Source organism: Psittacula echo (assembly GCF_963264785.1).
Source record: "Psittacula echo genome assembly, chromosome: 6".
In the NCBI taxonomy this organism is placed as follows: domain Eukaryota; kingdom Metazoa; phylum Chordata; class Aves; order Psittaciformes; family Psittacidae; genus Psittacula; species Psittacula echo.
In genome coordinates, this window is record NC_137743.1 from 52,717,073 (window position 1) to 52,739,494 (window position 22,422).

Below are 22,422 nucleotides of genomic sequence, written 5' to 3' on the forward strand. Positions count from 1 at the left end.
AGAACTGAAAGGCTGCAGTAACGTTTCCCTAGAGCCTTCTCTTCTTCAGGCTGAAAAACCCCAACTCTTGCAGCCTCTCCTCACAGGAGAGGTGTTCCATCCCTTTGATCATTTCCGTGGCCCTCCTCTGTACCTTCTCCAAGTCCATGTCTTTTCTGTACTGAGGACTTCAGAGCTCCAGAGTTGAGCAGAGGGCCAGAACCACTTTCCTTGACCTGCTGGCCATGCTCTTTTGATGCAGCCCAAGATACAATTGGCCTTCTGGGCTGAAAGCACACATTGCTGGCTCATGTCCAATCTTTCATCAGCCAATTCCTCCAAGTTCTTCTCCTCAGGGATACTCTTGAGCCCTTCGTCCCCAAGCCTGTATTGATACCAGCGGTTGCTCTGACCCAGGTGCAAGACTCTGCACTTGAATTGTTGAACCTCATGAGATCCGCAAAGGCCCACCCCTCGAGTCCAAGTCCCTCTGGATAGCCTCCCAGCCCTTGGGTGTATCAACTGCACCACTCAGCTTGGTGTCATCTGCAAACTTGCTGACAGCACACTCAATCCCACTGTCTATGTCGCTGATGAAGATATTAAACAGTACTGGTACCAATACAGACCCCTGAAGGATGTCACTTGTCACTGATCTCCACCCAGACATTGGACCATTGACCACTACCATCTGGATGCAACCATGCAGCCAGTTCCTCATCTACTGAACAGTCCACCCATCAAATCCATCTCTCTCAAATTTAGAGAGAAGGATGCTGTGGGGGACTGCGTCAAAGGATTTACAGAAGCCCAGATAAACAACATCCATAGCCTTCCTTTATCCACTGATGTAGTAACTCCATCATAGAAGGCCACTAGGTTGGTCAGGCTGGCTGTCTTGTATCACCTCCCTGTCCTCCATGTGCCTTAGCATAGCTCCTAGAAGGATCTGTTCCATAATCTTCCCAGGCAGAGGTGAGGTGGAGAGGTTGGTAGTTCTCAGGGTCCTCCTTTCTTCCTCTTTTAAAAATGAGTGTGATATTGCCCTATTTCCAGTCACCAGGGACCTCACCTAACTGCCATGACTTCTCGAATATTATGGAGAGTGGCTTGGCAAATAACCCCAGCAATATAAGACAAAGGCCCGATTAAAGGCTATAACTAAAAAATATTAAAAAAAACCCCAAACTTTAATTTTTCTATTGCATTCTGGGCGGAAAATTATATGAATGTCTGTTTGCTATACATTTTGGAGAATTTGCTGGAGTACACACTAATTACTTGTTACTTTTCGGGGACCCCAGAAAACTTGGAATATTTTTACAGGTTTTACTAATAGCATTAAATTACTTTACATGGTCTCTTGAATGCACAAAGCATTTATGTAATAAATAAACCACAAGCATTTATGTAATAACATCAGTTAATTCAAAGTCTGAAATTGAAAGATTTCCATATTTTAAGACTATACCAAGTATTATGAACTAATTGTTTAATAATGTCAAATCAGTAATTATAGTACTGAATTTATATATTACATATATATATTCAGTACTGTATTTTTCATTATTATTATACTATTTTTTCATTATATATATAACGAAAAAAATGAAGGAAATGGTAAAAATAGAAACCAATTTTAGACTATGTATGAGATGTTTAAAACCAGTGTATTTTCTTTTTGCTGAACAGTTGCAATCAGTACTGTATCAGACAAACTTTAGCCTACTGTTAAAGCATTAACCTTAAAGCTATTTTTCCTTATCCGTTTAAGCTAAGGTTTCCTTACCTCATATCAATTCAGTTGTTACAGCTTGAAAGAATACCTTTAGATCCACATAATGAAATAAAACTGTATGGTTAAGCAGCACAGTAATAAATTTCTAGATAAAAGGATTTCTGCAAAGACTAAGAAAGCTCTTTTACTTCAAAGCCTCTGCTCAAAACTTACATAGTGCCCTATGGTACTGGCATAGGTGTCGGCAATCCAGGACATCTCCCTCTCCCCTGTGCTCATATCAGGAGCAGGCACATCAACACCAGGTCCTGTTGGCAACAGTGAAAATGGCTTTTAAGGATCAAACATGAATAGTTATCTTCAACCATTACTCCCTTGGGAACTGTGCAGGTCTTAGCAGAGAATAACTTCCTGTTTTATCCCCAGTTTATTATGCAACCAACAGATACAGTCAGATTCAGCCTTAGATGCCGTATCATGCAGTACACTCCTGTCAAAACCTCCAACTTTTCACACAAGCCATTCAGTAAAATGAAGGTCAGTTTGTCAATAAAAAGTCAGAGTAAGGTAATGCATCAAAAGCATTTATGGATTTTTCGATGATCATTGCTGTAACAACAGGAAGGGCACTATCTAGGTAATGATTTTTATAAATCATGATGTTAATTGCATTTTTTTTGTCCAGTTGGTTGTTTGGTGTTGTGGTTTTGGTTTGGTGGGGTTTTTTGTTTGTTTTGTTCTTTTTAATTAAAATTTCCTTTTTGTTACTGTGTTTAAAAATTGAAGATAGGCTATTCCTAGTCATTGTACTCTAGCATACGCATTTGATTTTACCGCCCACTTCAAGAAAGAGACAGTACATCTTTTTCGATTAAATAAACCCTTGAAGGAACAAATTCTGCCTGTTTTTATTAGATAACTAAAATTAGCATTGTCCCAACCTATTTAAGATAAGAAGGACATGCTCAGCAAGATTTTAAGTGCAATCTCTACCTCTACCAATTTTTTTCTTAACTATTTTTAAACAGTTTAAGAAAGCTTTGGCCTACCACAGAATCAAAAGTGAAGACAGATTCAGTCAAACCATTTTAATTGTCACTGAACTAACAATCACCATAGTGTATAGTATTACCCTAGTCACGTGTAACATCAATAAGTGTGTTTATACAGAAGCTTAATTTAGATGAGAAACACTCTGGCTGGAAGAGCATATGACAAACACTCTGGCTGAAGAGCAAGAAAATGCAGATAAATGGATATACGTTCCCAGGGGCAGTGAGACATCAGGAATACATGACAGACCTTTAACTAGTGTCGTGGTTTAAGCCCAGGCCGTAAATCAGAACCATGCAGTCCACTTCCCCCCCCACCTTTCTTCCCTCCGCTTCTGGAGGGACGGGGAGGAGAATCAAAAGAATGCAGCTCCCACGGGTTGAGATAAGAACAGTTTAATAACTAAGGTATAACACAAATCACTACTGCTACCACTAATAGTAATAATGATAAAGGAAATAACAAGGAAGAGAATACAACCGCTCACCAACCGGTACCTCGCCCCCACCCCGCAGTGATCTAGCCCTTCCAGGCCCTCTCAGTTCTACATCCTGGGCATGACGTGCTATGGTATGGAATACCTCTTTGGCTAGTTTGGGTCAGGTGTCCTGTCTCTGCTTCCTCCCGGCTTCTCCTCCTCCCTGGCAGAGCATGAGACTCACAAAGTCCTTGGTCAGTCTAAACATCAGTGTTATCAGCTTTGTTCCCAGGCCAAAAGTCAAAAACACAGTGCTGCAACAGCTACTAAGAAGGAGAAAAACTGACTGCTGCTGCTTAACCCAGGACAACTAGTTACATGCCTTCTTATTCCCTTGAATAAGAATCTCCTTTAGGTAAAATCCTCCATTTAACTACAAGTTGAGCTATTTCAGCTTTCTCCAGAGGATACTTCCAGATAGCAATCCCAGACAGCAAGCTATCAAAACAACTGTGGGTTGAGAGTCTGAATCAAACACCTAGTAACATTACAGAACCTGAGGCTGTTAGAACGGGCACCTATGCTTTTTGTCTATCCTTGCAGCCTGTGGTTGCCATGGATGAAGCCATCAACTTTCGCTGGTGTGGATCTTCTATTTCCTTCCTATGTTTCCTCAGATATCTGCCAAAAGCCTCAAATGAGACTACAGGAAACAGTAACAGTGAAGAGTGATATTGGAGATTAAAATTGCAACAGACTTTGTCGCTATTTTATAACGTATCTCTAAGAGAAATGTGATTCATTTCAGATCCTGTGCACTCAGCTTTTGTGGCTTTTCATAGCAGAACAGCAACAAGAAAAAGGTTAAGACAGCTCCCTTTAAAACCCACTAAGATACAATGACTCAATTCTTTGTGGCTCTTTGCTGAAAGTACTATACCCAAATTATTTACAGCTCTCAAAAACATGGTTATTTAAGGACACTATCTAGTGGGTGCTGCCAATGCACAATAAATCAGACTCCTAATTTTTAATAGTAAAATTGCACAACATACCAATAAAGCCCTTTTTTGCCAGCTCCATGGTAAACCTTCTTGTGATCTTTTCCAATTCATTGTCCTATAGAGAAAATGCAATAAATATCACAAGAAATCATTAGTGTTTATGAATATTGGCTAGAACTTATGCCCAAGTATAAACAGATGCCCTTTTCTTTTAGAAGAAAGGATGATTCATATATTACTATAATTCATATGACACTCCCTAACAGACCCTTAGTATTCAGGCAGCACAAGGATACATTCAGCTTTCTTTCTATACATTCTGATTCACAAGAAGTTGTGAGTGTGGTACGGGAAGAACTTGTGCTTGTAGCAGAGATTTCCACCAAACAAATCTGGTGTTCTATGAGAGAGATTTATAACCAGCAATAGCTGGCCTGCCAGCAGTGTAACCACCACAGTTGAACAACTTCACACAAATCCTTACAGCAGTTTTGAGCTTAGAGTATCTGCTACATATTCTAGTATTCCTTTCTGTATAAGTTACTTTAATTAGGGCAAGGTGACAAGCCTGCAATAAACCTTTTATAAGCCAAGTTAGTTATTATTCATATGGAACACTGCATAGAAAAGTTTAATAAAGCATAAAACTATTTGTCAAAATAGACAAAAATATTTACTTTTTTTCTAAGAGTAATTTAATTTAAGCCTTTATTAAGAGTATCAACCTACTAAAAGTTCAGGTTCTAAATTATTTGTATTTTCCTGACTTTAAGGAAAAAAGTAGTAAGTTGTATATTGAATATTCCACCTCTGAAACACAGACTTTTAAAGAATTCTTTTCCTACCTATGGCATGCACAAGCTAAATTCAGCCTTTACAGAGGCAGAAGAGGCAGGAAGTTTTAAGTGGTCAATAATGCCCTTAGAAGAGCTTTTTTAACTGGCTGGTTTCAGTACTGCAGAAAACTCAGATTTTATCTATGATTAAGCTTACTGTGTAGTTCTTGGGATTGATCTTGACACCAGCCTTTGCCCCACCAAATGGCACATCTACAAGAATGCAAAGGAAAATTATTTTACTTTTTCAACAATAAAGGCAGAACACATCAGTAATGTGTGTGAATAACTGTATCTTTGATTTTAGTAGTGAATTTGGTTTTGCTACATTTAGGGCTTCACAAGTTTAAGCTATATGATTTAGGTATTTCTATAGAAATGGGAAATCTTTCAAGGGCAGCTTGAAAATGGTCTTCAAAACTTAGAAGTTCATGATTTAAATTTCCTATACTTCAACTCTTGTACTTGGCATTTGTAGAAACAGTGAGTCCTACAGTTTACATTTTACTGATTTAGCTCAAAAAATTTTACTTTGGAAGTCATAAGTGAAGTCTTTATAAACAAAAAGTATTTTGTTTTCTTATACATCATATGCAGATTCTCTCCAAACTCCTCTACAGTTTAATAGTCATGTATAAAATATACTTCTTTATAAACCATAACGGAACTTCATCCTTCTCTCCCCACAGTTTCCCTCCCTGAGTCCTTTACAGCCTCCATCTGTTCCCCCTAAAATTAGGCCCCTCCTAATCCAAGTTTGTCATACTTTGATTTGAGTTCAAGATGCAGCATTTTAAAGGAGGTGGTAGCTAGCAGAATTTGGGCTTTTCAAATGAAAATGCAACTTTATTCAAGGATCTACAGTAACAGCAGAGTGAATATGTATTATTATTTTGGTCAGTATGTACTTTTCCCATCTTGTGACAGATTTTAGTCAGATCAGTGTCTGATCTAGCGCCTTTAAATGTTTTTCATGTAAATTACATCAGTACTAAGTGAAATTAAAGATTGTATCCTTGCTTGAAAAATTATCACTTACCAACCACAGCACATTTGTATGTCATCAGAGATGCTAAGGCTTTCACTTCATCCACACTAACATCCAAACTATAACGAATACCTGTAAGAAACACATGAGAAAAAAAGTGATTCATTGAACAACTTCTTAGGTATTTATAAATTGGGAAGGATACTTCTATACCAGCCACCTGTAACATACAATTATGTAATTTATCAACTTATTTGCTTTAAGAGAACAACATAACTTATCAGTACAGGTTATAATCAAGATAATTTCGCTAGAGTAATGCAATCTCTTGTTATGAGCCATATGTAGCTTCAAGGCTGTAGCTGCTAAGCACAGTCACATAACAGAAAGCATCAATCCACTCCATTAATTCAAACTTGTTCAAAACATTTTGATGGAGTAACTCTATCCCAGTACCAAGGTTGTGTGACCAGGGCCACCCAACCTGCACCCATATGGAAGCCAGCCCATGCCTCCATTCTCTGCTCCAAGCCAGCCAGCAGAACTGCAAGTGTGTGCTGACAGGTGGTCCAGATGCAAATTGGAGTAGTTGTGGTCTGATAATGGCTTGGATGCACAGTGGGTGATCCCAGCCTTCAAGGCAGTTCAAAACTGAGTGGAAAATGATTACATAAAGATAGAGAGATGTGTCACCTGCCTGACTCTTACCAGCCTTCTAAAGAAATAGGCTGTAGCTGGGCAATAAATTGACTGCATTCAAAATTAAAATTCACGTATTCTGGAGGTAGTTGCAGAGCAGAAAACATTTAACCAAACTGACAGTGCACATATACAGAACCCTAAACACGATATTTAAGATCAACACAGTGCCCAAAATCATGTGACCACTGATAATAAAAACAAACCCTACAGCTATATATTATCTTCTATCCAAGCTTCTCCTACATAACTAAGCATTTAACAGAGCCATGAAGAATTTATCATCCCCACCTCTGCTCCCCAAATCCTTGGCTGTAGGCTGTGCCAAGTTGCACTGTAGTTTGTAGCAGGCACAGAGTGTCCTTCAGATATCAGGACAAGGCACCACAAATTTCCAATTATGTAAAGAGAAGACCATTTTCAGGTCCTTAGGAGTGAAAAAAGGCCAGCATATATTATCCAAACTAAAGTACTGTGCTGCTATGGAAGCCATTCCTGAATGCTCTGGAAACAATCCCAGATTCAAAGGAACTGAGTGCAGCTCAAATAAAGCTGAGAGCCAAGTGCTGCTTTATGCAAGTTCAATTGGTAAAAGAAAGTACCATGCCTCTGCACAACAGAATTTAAATTTAGTGTGTATAGGGGGGAAGGGTGGTCTCCAAAAGCAAACTAACTAGTTTCTGAATTAAATAGCTGTAAGGTACTCATATCTGGGATTTCAAGAACCTTCTCACAGGAAGTAATATTCAAAATGTAAGTTCAATCTATCAAAGCCCAACAGACCAGTCACAGTTACAACATATATGGGTTTTTTTTAACATGTCTTACTCTGATGCTTCAGAGGAGCAGTTATCCTTCTTGCCAGGCCCTGAGCAAGAAAAAAAACACCTACGGCATTGACTGTCCTGCTGGGGGGCAATTCTCTCTTGGTTGAGTGGGTACTCTGGGGACAGGTCTCATTTGAGAGACTCAAGCCAGCCAACGCTGAAGCCATAATCTATGCTAGGCAAAAATGTACTCTGCCCCTCCATCTCAGCTGAACTAGATCACTGTGTATTTATTCAAGCTATATATTTATTAAAACTTCAAGTTGCATATACAAAGCAGTTTTGCTGTAACTATACTCCTGCAGACACACCAAATGTTATTTATTGATACATGGAAAGCAGCTGGGGGATTAAATAGTTGGGAATAGTTACTTTATGCTTTTTGACAGGGAAGAAAAATATGAAAGGAGCAAGCAGTCTCTTCTGCCCATCATATGGAAGATGGGATCTGAAAAGGTAAACAAGGAGCAGTTTAGCTAGCAGACTCAAACACACGCTAAACAGTTCTATCTCCACTTTCCTTGTATTACAGTCAAGGGTTACTGCAAACTTTATTGTAATAAATATTAAACTTTCATTCCAAGGAAACTATGGAAAAAGCCCCAAGACTAACTAAGCACTGTAAGGCTTTCAGCCAAGTTGCCTTTTTGTCACCCATGTACATGTATCCAAATAGGGAAAACTTTCAGACTTGAGGCTGTAACTGTCTTTTTCTGGACAACTTCATACTTCTGAGCAAGACTTAGCTTCTTTTCTAGCCTTTTTTAACAGTTCTCATCAAAATGGCTTGTTTGCAGTCTTTATCTTCTGGAGTGGGAGACTAGTGAATTCTGAGAGCTGTACTGACTTCACCAGCCACTTCCAGTTTATCTGCTAAAAACTTCCATTACAGTGTAAGGCAAAATTCAGAGTGTGGATTCCAGGTTTCCTCACAGGTGTGATGTTTTTTCCTTTCTGTGGCAGGAGTGGATAACATTTAAGGTATGCTAACATTTCATTCTTTTTCACAATTCAGCCAATTACCATTTTCCAGGAATTGAAATCACTCTACAGGAGGCCCACCTCTTGACAGGGAAGTTATTTGTGCTAAGCTGTTAGGACTGATGAGAAGCAGGCATCTGAGAATGCTGTACATTCCATCTGCAAGGGGATGCACAAAGACAAAAGACTTAATTTCTGTTCTATTTGTACATCAGTGAAATTTAGTTTGACAGCTTCCTAATTTGGCAGGAGAGTATTGCCATGCATTTGTATGGCTCTTTTGGCAGTGCTACTATGCATTCAATAGCCTGAGTCTAAAAATGGACCATAAACACAGATAAAATATTCAAGATTTTTTTTGTTTAAAGATTTTTTTAATACAGAAGCAAATGGAAGTCACTGCTATGCAGAAAGATTTTAATTTTTCTAAACCCTGGCAAGTACCACACAGTAAGTCTCTGGAAACTTGTGACTTTTACAGCAAACTAGCTACAAAAAATAGTTTGAAGAAAGCCTCATGTTACAGTATGACTCACTACCATGGAAAATACTTTTCATTGGGAAACATATAAATTCTTGTTCTAGTTGAGAATTCTCTTTCCTTGCCACACCCTAAGAAGTTAAACAGTATGCTAAACGACTTTGTTTTCTATGCACATGATCTTTTAGATAAGGAAATATTTTAATTTTAATTTTGTTTCACTATTGTTCAGCATAAAGAGAAGGCTTTATCATCACATTGCAGTATCTATGTTTTTTAAATTTTCCGGTTTTGCAATCTGTATTTTGGATATATTATACTTCACTCGATTACCTCTTGCACCAAGTTCAATAATTGTTTTGGCCAGAGTAAAATTTGCTCATGATTTAAGCTTAGCTTCTTGGATGCTTATAGATTAATTTTCACTTTTCCAAGTGAAGATAGCAAAACGAAACACTTTTCAAACAAATATCAAATCAGTAATTATCAGCAAGGTTGCATTTTGGATTCTGTAGGAAGAGCAGTCAGTTCCCCTTTAATTCAGCCGGTTTGTAATACGGAGTGTACTAACAGGCATGCAACAAGTATCTTTATTTCAAAGAAAACTGGGTATACAAATGAGATTTCAGCAGTCTATGATGTTCAGAACCACCAGCTCTTCAAGGATGATTATTGCCTTTTTAGTACACCTAAAAAGCTACACTTAAAGATGTTGCTGTCATTATTACCTGATTTTTTAAGTGCAGTGATCTTAAATGGTAATATCTATGTAAGCCCTCAACATTAATGAGCATGAAGTATTCAAAGACAAGTCTCAAAACTAAACAGTAGCCATAGTAACAGTTCAGGGCAAAATACTTAGTGAACTACTCCTCCTGAGCTAAGTATCTTGCAAGTTTCTCAAGTTCCCCAGAACCTGGAACAGTTTTGCACCTCAGCCTGAATGATTAATGTCTAACCAAGCCTTTTGTCCTGCTTTGACTTTGGTGTTTTCTTCTAGTTGTGAAGATCTTTGGAACTTTGAAACTAATTTGGGTCCTTTACAATGACAATTTTTGTTAAGATGGCCCATGTGTTCTGCTCACCTCTATTTGAAAATTGCTTGCTCATCAAACAAGCATTCCAAAGCAGCAGCTAACCTACACTATCCATACAGTACTCAGAAAAACGTATTTCCTTATCTCTTTTGAAAGGTTTTACGAGTGACTACAGCTATATCAATCTCCCAATTAGCAACACTGGATTCTGCAATGGCTCTGTGGGTTAACAGCTTGCCTGACCTTGTCCAAAGGCTGACATGATATCCAGAGTCAGGAGCTTCAGTAAAGATGCACATCTTGTTCAAACTCTTCATCAAAATCCCCAAACCCCAAAAATCAGCATTATTGCAATGCCTTAGTTTCTTAATGTTTTAACTGGATTACGTATAAAATTTTCATTTACACGAAATTTAGGAAGTGAACAAGTGAGACTGCGATTATACTACTATCAAACTCTTGACTAATCTCTGATACCTAAACAGCAGGAACAGATCTTCAAAGCAATCCTTAGGCTTTCAGGACATTTTTCTAAATCCAGAAAAAAAAATAAATTAAATCCAGCCTTCCCTAGAAGAAAAGTGCTTCGCCTTACTTAACCATTTGGAAATTGTGGTAAACAGCACAATGACAAGTTTGTAATTATTGATGACAAAGAAATTCCAGACAAACCTAACAAAGCCAGATGAGTAATTCAGTGCTGGAAACGATGATTATTGTAAACCAAATGGCAACAAGAACTACTCATTCCTAAATTCAATTCACTAGCTGACATGAGAGGAGATAAAAATATTTATCTCTTCCCACACAGCATTAGCCAGCTATAACCTGGGGCAGGAAAGATTCCCCTATGAACATACACCCCATTCTGATTTAACCAAAAGTATCTATTCAGTGACCATAAGGTAGCCAACCAGACAGAACACCAGTATACCACTTCCTGAATACTTTTAATAAGCTATACTTACAATTGAAATATACTTAAACATATACATGTCTATTTCATTCCATACAGAGAAAAAAACCAGTAATATTACCTATTAAAAAATAAAGTGCAGTGCATTAGTAAGACCTTGTGTTTTAATTCAAATATGAGATATTTAGTATTACCACTAGGCATATTAACCTGAACAAATGCACTTAGATTATGCCTACAAAGTAGAGTCTCACTTACAGAACTACCTCAACTCTACCTAAAGGATTAGGTTCCTCATTAAACTCCACTCAACACCGTAGTAACAAGGACTGATACACACAGATGCAGTAACACTACTTCCATGTAGATATTAATACGAAGTGCATGGGTGTGTGCAGAGGGCGGAAATAACACGAGCTGCCCTTGGCTAGTCCAAATACCATAGAAGCCATAAAACAATAAGCTAAAGCCACCACAGTGCTGACATGAAGCAGGCAAATTCCATGCTCTTCCTAAGAGTTTATTTCCTAACAAGATGAAGCTGTTGCAATTCATGCAACAAAGAGTACCTGCTAGGACGACCCAGGGAACAAGAGGGAGATTATCACACAAGAGATTCCCCTTCTCACCCCCTCCAACATGTGTTTACCCTGAAAGCCCAATGCTGAGAGCGGTATGATATCTCTATAAATAGACAAGGAGCCAACAGTAGCAATGGAAAACAACTATAGAAGATCAAGGACAAAGCTGGCTACTGCACAAATGGTATGAGCTGATTATATGAGAAAGCTGAGACTGAAAAGATTCATAGCTAGAAGAACAAGGAAGAGCCTTCTACAAGAGTACCAGAGGTAAAACCACAAAACTGATACAGTTCACTGAGAACTGCAACTGGTTTATTAAAGGACAGCAAAACACAGGACACCCATTCCTTGTCCTTCTTTATTTTTTAGTCTGCAATTTAAACATATAACCACTGTTGAACTAGTTGTAAAGTTAAGTAAGCTACAGGAAGAGGACAGAAATCTATGAAAATAAGGCATTCGTATAAGCTTTAGCTGGCAAGTGTTATCACAGTTAAGCTAACTACCTTTTCTTTTTTTCTGTAAAACTTATTCCTTTGAAGTTTGATCAGTTTCCATGGTTTTTTTCAGGTTACAGATGGTTCCATCTGTTGCATGGTCCCTAGGGTACATTTCCATGTATTATCCTTGAAGACCCCTAGGCCAAAGACATGACCTGAGAGTTTTTATCCATGCATGACTTAAAAAAGCTAAGCCACCAATACAACCCCAGGATAAACAGTTTGCTGAAGTCAAGATATCTTACAGCATTACTTCTTACTTTCCCCACTTATAAAAGGGAATAAACAATGTCACAATAGCCAAGGCAGTACATGGGGCTGTACTGGTCCAACTCTTGCACGTATGTGTATACTGTTTTAGACAAGACAATGAGTACAACAGAGACTATTGGATGGCTGGGCACCGAGATTAGCATTAGCCTTAGATCTCTGCAACTGGAAAAACCACAGCTAAGGTAACATGAATAAATGTCACCTTATGCAGTAAGAAACTCATTAACAAACTCATAAGTCAAATGAGCAGGATAGATCCTTACAGGCAGAAGAAAAGCAGCCAAAACCAGGACATAAATTTTGTCATGTAGAATAGCTCCTTCCACTAACCAGCCAAGGCAGCACCACATAGGAAATAAGATTAATTCACCTCCAAATCAACTAATAAAGTTAAGAATCATTTGTCTTTGCATATAGATAGAGAACTTCAAAGTAACATAAAGCAAAGTTTTTCAAAATTCCTATTTAAGTGAAAGACTAAATCTAGTCTGGAACTAAAGATGGTTTTAAAAAGCCTTGCTGAACTAAGGAAGCAGCTGAAACTTGATTAAGGTAGTTTGGGTGAACATAAACAAAAGATTAGGCTGTTTCCCAGCTCTGCTTCATTTGCTTTCATTGATAACAGACCTATTGGACAGTTGGTTAACATGAAAAGGCTTTAAAAAAAAATTTAAACCCACTTAATAGCTTTATCCCCACAGTAGATGCTGCCTAACAAACATGGAATTATTTCCATACTACTAAGCAGATAATAGCTCAATAAGCTTATTCTATTTTCCAAAACTGTCCTACTAATGAAAACAGCTGTCAGCAGCCACATGAAAAAGCAGCTTAACCAGTTTTACACCTTTCACAGAACCTGACAAAATAATGAATCTTTGTAAATAATTTTAAGTAGGGACCGTCAGAGGTCTTTTCAACAGTCATCTGTATTCAGCCATCTCATTTCCTGTACCCTATTTGGTATGTTTTAGTTCTTCAGGCAGCTGTCAGTGCAGTGAACAACAGCAGCTGTGGTTTCCTGTTAGTGCTGGCCACTAGCATACAGGTCATCACATAAGCAAAAGAAAGAGTGATCTGACCCTCCACATTACTTCAGCTACCATGCAGCATCAGCCCAGTTATATAAATACTAAGTTTGGATCATAAGCAACTTGAGTTCCAACACACAAAGAAAACTGCTTATCTCCTATGTTCTTAATGGGATGAGAAAGCATCTAACAATTTTCCTTTCCAGCAAACAGTTAAATTGCAGAAAACAGAGGCTTTAAAACTTGGACTTGCGTGCTGGACATACTGTGATGGCTACCACTTCAATGGGTATATTCATGACTGTTCTGCAAAGATTCCTAAAGCACAGAAGAGAAGCACACCAAAAGAAAAAGAATCACCACCTTCTTGAACGGCAAAATTTTGCGACCCCCAAAGTAGGAATTAAGGATTAATTTCTACAGCAATGAAATAGGCAAGTACCACAAAATGCAACAAGAAATATTATTTCTGGATTCTCTCAATGAGGTGGAAAAAAACCCACAAGTTATAAACTGGAAAGAAACCATGTTTCAGTACCTAGTGCCAGTTCTCCTGAAAAGCACTTCTCTTGACTCAATGAAGAATCACCTGCACTACCGTGTAGTGACAACTCTGTCTGAAAAAATCAAGTTGACTTGTGTTTCTACACCTGTTCTGGGGGGAGAGAGGAGAGTAGGATAAGCCATTAAATAACTTCCTATTTTTATTAACTATGTTTTAGATTACTAGAACTAGGGTATTAAGAGCATTGAGCTTCTTGAATAGAAATATGACAGGCATGTTCCCAACCAAGATGTAGTTTACCTACACAGAACAGGTAAGACTGATCTTAAATTTGCTGTCACGCAGCCCAATCCATGTGGTCTGCCACTCCATTTCTGCAATACGCCACAGTCGTCCATCCACTCAGAAGTCTTATTTTCAAAGCAGACCCCTTCTGGCATTCACTCTGCTTACTTATTTCTGCTTGCAGGCAAGAGAGAAGCCAGCAGAGAAGGAGGTACAGAAGGACTACAAGTAGAGGAAGTAGATACTGGCAGGTATCATTGACATGCACATGCAAGTGTTAAACTCGCTTCATAAAGTTCAATCTTGCATTAAGAAGTTCGGCACTTTCCAGATTCGGGCTGGACTACTGAGCAGGGGTTGAGGTTTCATCCTAGAAGAGAATGAGCAGGCAAAGAAACTGAGGATGACATCTGTGACAGAAGGAACATAATCTAACTACTATATTATTAACCTACAGCCATTTAATAGAAACGAAAGGTCTCCTTAAGTGAAGAAAATGTTTTTAGTCTCTCTTTCCTCAAGAAATTCAGCTTTCTACATGTTTAGAGCATTTACATATTTTTTTTAAATTAGATTTACAATACTAATTTTTAATTAGTTCACAGTTAAATCTGTAGATGATCTTACAAACAAAAAGGTATGCAGAAGTAACTTACAATTGCTAATGAGGTATTTTGGTATGCATGTACAAAAGAAACGAGGAACTAAATTTAAGACCTAAAACCATTTGTTTTCCTGCATTCCACACTTGAATCTTAAACTACACTTTGATCATTTGTCTAATCTGCATAAAGAACAGTATTTAATATTCTCTAAACAGGATCTCTTATTCTTCAGCTTATATAAAACTCAAACTACAAGAGACGAACTTTTAAAGTACAATGCTTGAGAAAATGACAGAGATAACAAAGCATCCCTACTTGCTAATGACTACCTAGCAGAAACTAAATGCTATCTGTTTCTTAGTACCAAATACACATCCTTAAAAAATAAATAAATGTACATATATATAGTATGGGGAACCTTATTTTAACAAACTTTCTTTTTCAGTAAGCGCAGATTTAAAGTTCACAATTCTGCATCTGAAAAGATCTGGAAGCTGTGTTTCTCCTACTGCTCTGCAAGCCTTCCAGATGCCAACTCATACCTTCTTTTAAAAGGTGCCCTATGTCCCTTGCTGTTTCTTGCTGGTATGAATTATCTTCATCAGACTCTGGGCTCCACAGTGCATGGGACACCCACCTCACCAAGTTTTTCCACTTCATAACCATACGGAGTCTGAGTTGTATTTATCTAGGCTTTGCTGGGAGGGAAAACTGTTTTGTTTGGAGGTTTTTGGTGTTGTTTTTTTGGGGGGGAGTGAGGTAGGTGTTCTTGGTTTTTTTCCCTTTGGAATCTACTAGGATTCTAGTTTAAACATCACTTCTAGACAAAAGGTCAAGTTGTTGGTGTATTCTGGGTGGATCTAATATATCATAACTGCAGAAATATCTTTAACATTCCTGTTCTTTCCAATTTAAATAGAAGTGTTCTAATTCTTCACACCTTTTTTGCACAGAAGGTTTCAAGCAGTCCATCTACACTTATCTCACGTCTCATTTAAATTTACTGCAAAGCCAGATCTGTCATCTGATAGTGAGCAAATCCCTATAGAGCATTAGAAGGTGAAAATCATTAATGATTGCTACACTGAAAAGACTGGAAAGGAAATAACATTTGCAATTCCTTCCCTAAGCCCACCTGGAGTAGAGAGCAGCACAGGAAGAAAATTACATACTATTGAGACTTTATACCTTCTTTAGCTGTCACTTCAAATTGCCTTGAAATTTACAGTTGTAACTTTCCAGAAATGCTCCATGCAGACAGGCCTAAGAAATCCTACTGAAAATCAAGAAATTCTGTTGAGCATTTAGAAATACAGGTATCAGAACAGATGGTATCCAATCACCCAATTGGTGTTTTTTGTTCACATACAAAGTCTTTTCTACTTCTTTGTTGTGAAAACATTAATTCCTTCCGTTTTGAGCAATACTAATGTGAAATATCAGATGCTATCATACATAGACTACTATCTTGTTACTTCAATTACCACTGAACTGTATTTTGGTATATGAGTGGGGATCTTACAAAAAACACAGGCTGTACAGAAAATGACGTCCTGTAAACAGCAGCAAAAAGTAATTTAACCTAAGCAGTGACAAAACAGCAGTCTAACAACTCATCACTATTTTAAAGGAGATTACAGCAATGGCAGAGAAACAGTAGGTTCACACACAGTAAGCATCAACCATACCTGACTTCAGCCACAACTAAGTCTGATGCTGGTAACTTCTGTTGCAAGGAAGCACCAGGAGTTAGTCCCTTCTGGCTAAGAATTATGCATGTCACGGGACACTCACTACATATTTTATTTTTTAAAGGTAGGAAACATTAGCAGGACAGACTAATTGTGCTGCAAAGAGAAAACGTCCCATGTCATATACACCAAACTGATTATCAAGAACACATTAACCTAAGAACATCTTTCCTACTCTAGTCTCAAAGTCTCCCACTGATCAGAAATTACAAATAAATCTTTGTTTTCAGCAACCATCATTATTCGCCATAAAGCTGGTCTATGCTGAAGAAAAAAGAAATGTATTTGCACATCATAGAAACCCTAGTTTCAGACACACTCCTGAAACTCTCTCCAATACTTAACTGCCCACAAAGATCAGAGCTCCTGAGTAAGTTATGGCAAAGAACATCTGTATTTGTTTTTCAAGGAAATGACATCTATCCTGGACTGAAAGGTAGTCTGATTCCTCTGAGATCAGAGCTGGTGCCACATGAATTCAGCTCTGCTTAGCTCTGGCAGGGCTGAACCTCCCAGTGCCTTTGTACAACAGGCATGGTGTTGGCCTCACCTATACCAAGTCAGCTTTCCCTAGAAAAATTACTTTTGTCTCTTCCTGTGTATCCAGCCACTAACTGGGAAAACTTGTTTTTCTCTCCTGACGTTTCCTGTGTGAGCATTGGGCTTTAGTGAACACAGCAAGCAGTGTGTTAAACGATGGCTTCTCCAGCTCCCGCCTCAAGAGTAGACACTTTAAGCATGGAGTTTCCACGTTTTTCAACAAACACTAGTGAGGTTTGAGTCGCACTGAGTAACTGCGCAGGCTGCCCTCGCACCCTGCGCCTTGCTACGGCCAGGCCAACGGTGTCTGCCGCAAAGACCACACGATCAGCCGCTGTGAGACCTCACACCTCGGATAACCAACCCGGGCAACAGATCGCTGAAGGGCTGCGTAGGAACCACTCTGCCCGGGCTCCTGCCTTCCATTCAGATACCAGATACTGCAGGTGATAGAGGAACGCTGCTAGCTGTCATCACCGGAACGGCTGCTAACGGTCGCTGGCCGGGCCGGCAACGAGGAACCAAGCGTCTCCTCCCCAGTATCCCAGGGCGAGGGAAGCAACTGCCGGGCAGAGGCTCTGCGGGCCTCCACGGCCTCGGACACCGGGGGGGTGGGGGGGGGGGGTGATGGGACAGGGGGACGGCGGGTCTCACCTCCCTTGCAGGGGGTGCGGTGCTGGCTGTGCTGCGCCCGGTAGCCCTCGATCACCTCCCACTCGCCGTTGTCACGCTTGATGGGGAAGGAGACACTGAGCACATGGTTGCAGGGCTTGATGATGCGAAGAATGCCGCGGACGCGGTGGCGCCGGTCCTCCATGCTCTCGCGGGTGCGCAGCCCCTCCACCAGCTTGTCCTCCACGATGCTGGCACCGCGGTCGAAGAACCCCTCCACCATCTTGAAGAAGTTCGGGTTGTCTTCCTTTTTCGCCGCCTCGCAGTAGTGCCGCCGCGGGCACCTGCCCCCGCCCCATGCCGCCGCTGCCCCTCCAGCAGCCGCCGCCGTCCCGCCCGGCTCCGCGCCCGCCAGCACCGCGCCGGAGGCCAGGCGGGACGCCAGCAGCTCCCCCAAGTAGCGGTACATGGCGGCAGCCACCAGCGCTTCCGCTACGCGCGCAGCGGTGAGGCAGTGCCAAGTCCTGGCGCGGCGCTGCTGCTGCTGCCACAACAAGCGCAAAGCGCCGCCGCCTTCGCCTTTAAACGGCCTCGGGGTGGGGGTGGGCAGCGGGAGACAGGGGAGGTTCGGGGGGGAGGGGGGGAAGGGGAGAGAACACGGCGCCCTTCCCCACTGCGCCTGCGCGAAGCCCCGCCCAGCCCCGCCCCCGGCGGGATTCGCGGAGGGGGAGAGGGCGCGGTGCGCGGGAGTCTCGCTATGGGCGGGGCGGAGGGGGTGTGGTGAGCATGCGCGTTTGGCTCCCCCCATAGGGCCGCCGCGGCCCGCAGAGCTTGGCACGTGTGGCTGTGCACGCGGGGCGTGAGCGGGAGAGGGCGCGGGTGCGCCCCGGCTGTTTTCCCGTAGGCCTCGGTAGGTCGGCGGCGGGAAGGGGCGGGCAAGAGGGGAGGCGGAGGCGGAGGCGGAGGCGGAGGCGGAGGCGGAGGCGGAGGCGGAGGGCGGTGGCTCCTCCCCGCCGCGCCGCTTCCCGCCTGGATCCTTTCTCCTTCCTATCGCAGGGTCCGGCCGGGGTGCTTGCGTGCTCGGGCTTAGCGCCTCACGAGTGTGGCTGCGGTCCATCTCTCTGGGCGGAGGGGTGGGGTGTGATGGGGCTCCGCCGTCCCTCGCTGGCGAGGTGCTGCTCCTCTTGAGCTCCGTGGTGCTATGCTGGGAAACAGCCGTTGCTGGTGAAGAGCGTGGGGCAAGTAGTCTTCACTAAGGCACCAGTGTGAGATTTTAGGTAGCTTCCAGCACCTTCCACCCTGCTCTGCTGCCCTCCGCTCTGAGCTGGGGCACGGCAGTGCCCTGGGCGAGGGAGGCTTGTCCTGACTGTGGCATGCTGCCCTTTAGCTGAGTAAAACACATGGTTGCTCTTCGGGTAGGTACAAATATAAGTAAGGGTACTTCCAGACAGTTGCAGCGTACAAAATTCTTAGGGAAAGTGTGGTTTGCGTGCAGACCCCTCTTGAGGAGAGCCTGTTAGGAAAACCCAGCTTATCCACACGTGTTTAAGTGACTGCCCTGTCAAGAAAGGAAACAGAAGCTTCAAGCCAAGCTGCTAACGCTGCTGCTTTGTCTGCTCGGGTTATATTGGTAGTATGTTGCCTTTTGCTGGGTCTTGGGCCACTAAGGGTGGTTGGGGTTTATGTAGCTTAGACTTTTGAGTGCATCTTGCAGCTTTAAGCTATACAAGATCTGCATTCAGAACATGGGAGATGGTGTGTGGCAGTATTTTTATGAGGTTCGTTTCCGAGGAAATAAACTTTCACTTTCTGTAGGATTGAGCTGCTAGTTGGAAAAGACAGGTTTGATGTTGTTTTGCTTTGTTTTGTTGTTTTGGGGGTTTTTTTTCTGTTTGTTTGAGGCGGGGTGTGTGTGTGTTTAGGTGTGTTGGAGGCAACTGATACTCAAATTTTATCTTGATTTAACTTTGTTCCTATCCTAAAAAGTTGTCATAAGGACCACTAATAAAGTTGCCTTTTATCTGTAATGAGGATGGTTTATAACTGTAGCCTAGAGAACAAAGATCCTTGATAGTAAGTGATGTGGAAACAAAAGCAAGAAAGGAGCTTGTTCTTAGGACTGTTTGTTATTTGGGTGTTTCCACTGGGCTTTAGAAGAAAGCTTACTGACTTGTTTTTCTGCCCTTATTGGAGGTGGTTCATAAGTAACTTCTATTGCATTAATTTTCAGTTCACAGAATTGCAGTGTTTTCAGTGGTTGTGTCAGCTTTGCGCTGCTTTCTGGTTTGTCATCTGCAGGTTTCCATTATCTAAAACTTCTGTACAAGTTCTTTTTTAAATATGTAGGAAAGGACGTGGTGAAAGGTATTGTGGTAAATAGTCCTTGTCAGCTAATTATTTTCACATTGTTCTGTAGGCTAGAACACTATTTCACAGACAAAAGTTGAATGAAAAATACAATTAACCAGTTTGCTCAAGTGTGTAGACTTAGATCGAAATAAGGTAAACACAACTAGCTCCTATCCTGCCTTCACGTTACTCAATTACCAACTGCTTGCAGTACATATTTGGAATGTATTTGAGACCAACTACGGGACATGACAGTGTGAGAACAAAGTGGGTCTTTCCACGGGTTCAGTCACACAGATGTCTTTGGAGTAGCACCGTAGCTAGCCTCTTTCTAAAGAAGGCTGGATTTCAGGAAACTATCCAACAATATGTCTACAAAATGCTAAGAATAACTAAATCAGTATGTTTAATTTCTTAGTCTTTATTATGAAAGAAAACGAGGGATTTTTGTTTGCAGTTTTTAATGAATGAAATCGTGTACCGTTTACAGACACTTTACCAGCCTCAGCAGCTCTCTACAGGATTTTTGTTTGCTTCAAATCCCTTCTGGAGGCAAGAATAACCGTGCTGCCTGAGGGTGTTCAAGAAGAGTAAGAACAAGAGTCATATACCCCATTCCAGTATTCTCATATAGTAAATGGTGAGCAGTTAAGACAAAATCTGTTTGTTGGAGGAAATAAAAATTCACATGCTTTAGAATGAGTGAGTTCTAGCAGATATGAAAGTGCCAATTACAATAATAAAAGGTTAACTGTCTTGTTTGTTCTTGCGTAGCAGATGTGGTGCCATCAGGAGAGTCATATTTGAGTAACATCAGTAAAAAAAAGTTTTTGATGGATTCAAAGGTAACTTTTTGTCATCTTCACAACCAGAAGTTTCACTAACTTTGCTAGTTTCATATTGAAAGTTTCATATTGAATGTTGGTTGTAGACCTGCATCTGAGGAGAGATATATAGAGAAAACTTAATACCTGTGTGGTAGGAACTGTGTGATTCATGGACTTTGCAACAAGGTCATATTCAAGTGTGTATACATGATATGTGCAAGTTTTTATTTAAAATCTGTGAAGTATGGGTGAGGGAGACAACAAACAAGTTGATTAATTTTCTAAGCTTCTTCTAAATCATCTTTATATATAATTTTAACATTTTTATGGTATATAAGAACAGTAATAAGCACTGTATTGTGCCTTCCTGAAGCGATCTGTGTTTTTTGAAATTGCCAATTTCATAGCAAGTGGAGTCAAATTTATTATGTGTTGAATTTAAAGTTTCATTGAAAAAAAGTGATCTAAAGCAGGAATCCAGTACCGTGCTTTAATCCATTATATTATTTGGAGTATTAGCTATTTGAGAATATGTAGGTGACCAGAGTAATCTTTTTCCTGTGTCTAACATTATTAATAGTGGTGCCATAAATGATAAATATTTTTGTATTAAAGTTAAAATGTCAGGTTCAGTTTAGTGTTCTCTATCAAAGTCTGTCAGTTCGGCTAAAATGTTCCTAGGATGTACTAGTACTGGATTGTCTTAGAAGCTAGGCTAGTTATCCCAGTAGAAAATTAGGGGTCTCCACAGGCCTTCGAATAACTCTGCCCCTTGTCTGGCTAAGCCCCTTCAAGTACAGAGTAACTCTGAGATTGTCTCCAGTTCAGAGACTTCAGAGTCTGAACATCCATTAGACAACATGTTCAGGAGGAAAGTTGGTTCATTCAGTGGGCAGAGAACTAATTCCTTTCTGTGGTAAACAGACTTTCTTCTGGGAACAGAAATGGATTTTGAAATACTCTGCAAATGGAATTACACTTGTTTCAGCAACCTTCATTTTAAGCTGTCAGCCATGTTACATGAAGCACTTGGCAGTTGTTACCCTTTGTTTAAAGAATTGTTTGAGATAATGTGCAAATATTGGTAGCACTTGCATATGAAGACGTTTTTTGTAGTGATTCCAGAAATAATGTGGAAAGTTGTAAAACTGTGGTTCTAGCCCAATGTGCGAATTTTGAATATTGTACAAATTCGTGTTCCCCTTTGAATTGCCAATATGAGCAATTATGTTTCTCTTCCTCATTTCACCAGAAGTTGCAAGAAAATGCTTCTTTTTCTTGGACTTAAGTGGTATGCTGTACAGCTTGATGTATCTTGGTAGTGTGACTAAGTGAGAGCTGAGGCTATTGTTTTATCCCAAACTGTTGAAGAACTGCTCAGCCTCTGAGTTAACAGATCTGTGAATGGTTGAATAATGGTTACTGGAAGAATCGGTGGGTATGATTCTGTTGGGAATGCTAACTGTAGCTCTAGCCATAGAAACCCCGTGTGTGTTTCTGTTAAATAGAGGGTATGCAGCAAATATGTAGGACTTCACAATAATCCTCCTGCATTGGAGCTGCCTGCTGCAAAATAGCTATCTGCTGATCATTAGTTTGAGAG

The 22,422-nt window shown here is 40.6% G+C and overlaps 2 protein-coding genes across 5 annotated transcripts in view; one reads left to right on the forward strand and one right to left on the reverse strand.

Annotated features, from left to right (window-relative positions):
- Window positions 1-18,216, reverse strand: part of GLUD1 (glutamate dehydrogenase 1) — a 33,666-nt gene extending 15,450 nt beyond the window's left edge. For 2 of the 4 annotated variants that reach the window (XM_080622222.1, XM_080622221.1), the window contains exons 1-5: window positions 17,686-18,216; window positions 6,068-6,148; window positions 5,186-5,241; window positions 4,244-4,307; window positions 1,931-2,025 (exon numbers count right to left, since the gene is read on the reverse strand). In XM_080622222.1, coding sequence (XP_080478348.1) covers window positions 1,931-2,025; window positions 4,244-4,307; window positions 5,186-5,241; window positions 6,068-6,148; window positions 17,686-18,112 — 723 coding nt within the window. In that variant the 5' untranslated portion in view covers window positions 18,113-18,216. Of the gene's footprint in view, window positions 1-1,930; window positions 2,026-4,243; window positions 4,308-5,185; window positions 5,242-6,067; window positions 6,149-8,565; window positions 8,683-14,154; window positions 14,437-17,685 lie in introns of those variants that run through there. The other 2 variants (XM_080622224.1, XM_080622223.1) reach the window with 2 other exon arrangements.
- A 303-nt stretch (window positions 18,217-18,519) lies between these two features.
- SHLD2 (shieldin complex subunit 2) overlaps window positions 18,520-22,422 on the forward strand; it is a 34,175-nt gene continuing 30,272 nt past the window's right edge. The window contains exon 1 of the mRNA XM_080621732.1: window positions 18,520-18,553. The gene's annotated coding sequence lies outside the window, so the exon portion shown is untranslated. The remainder of the gene's footprint in view (window positions 18,554-22,422) is intronic.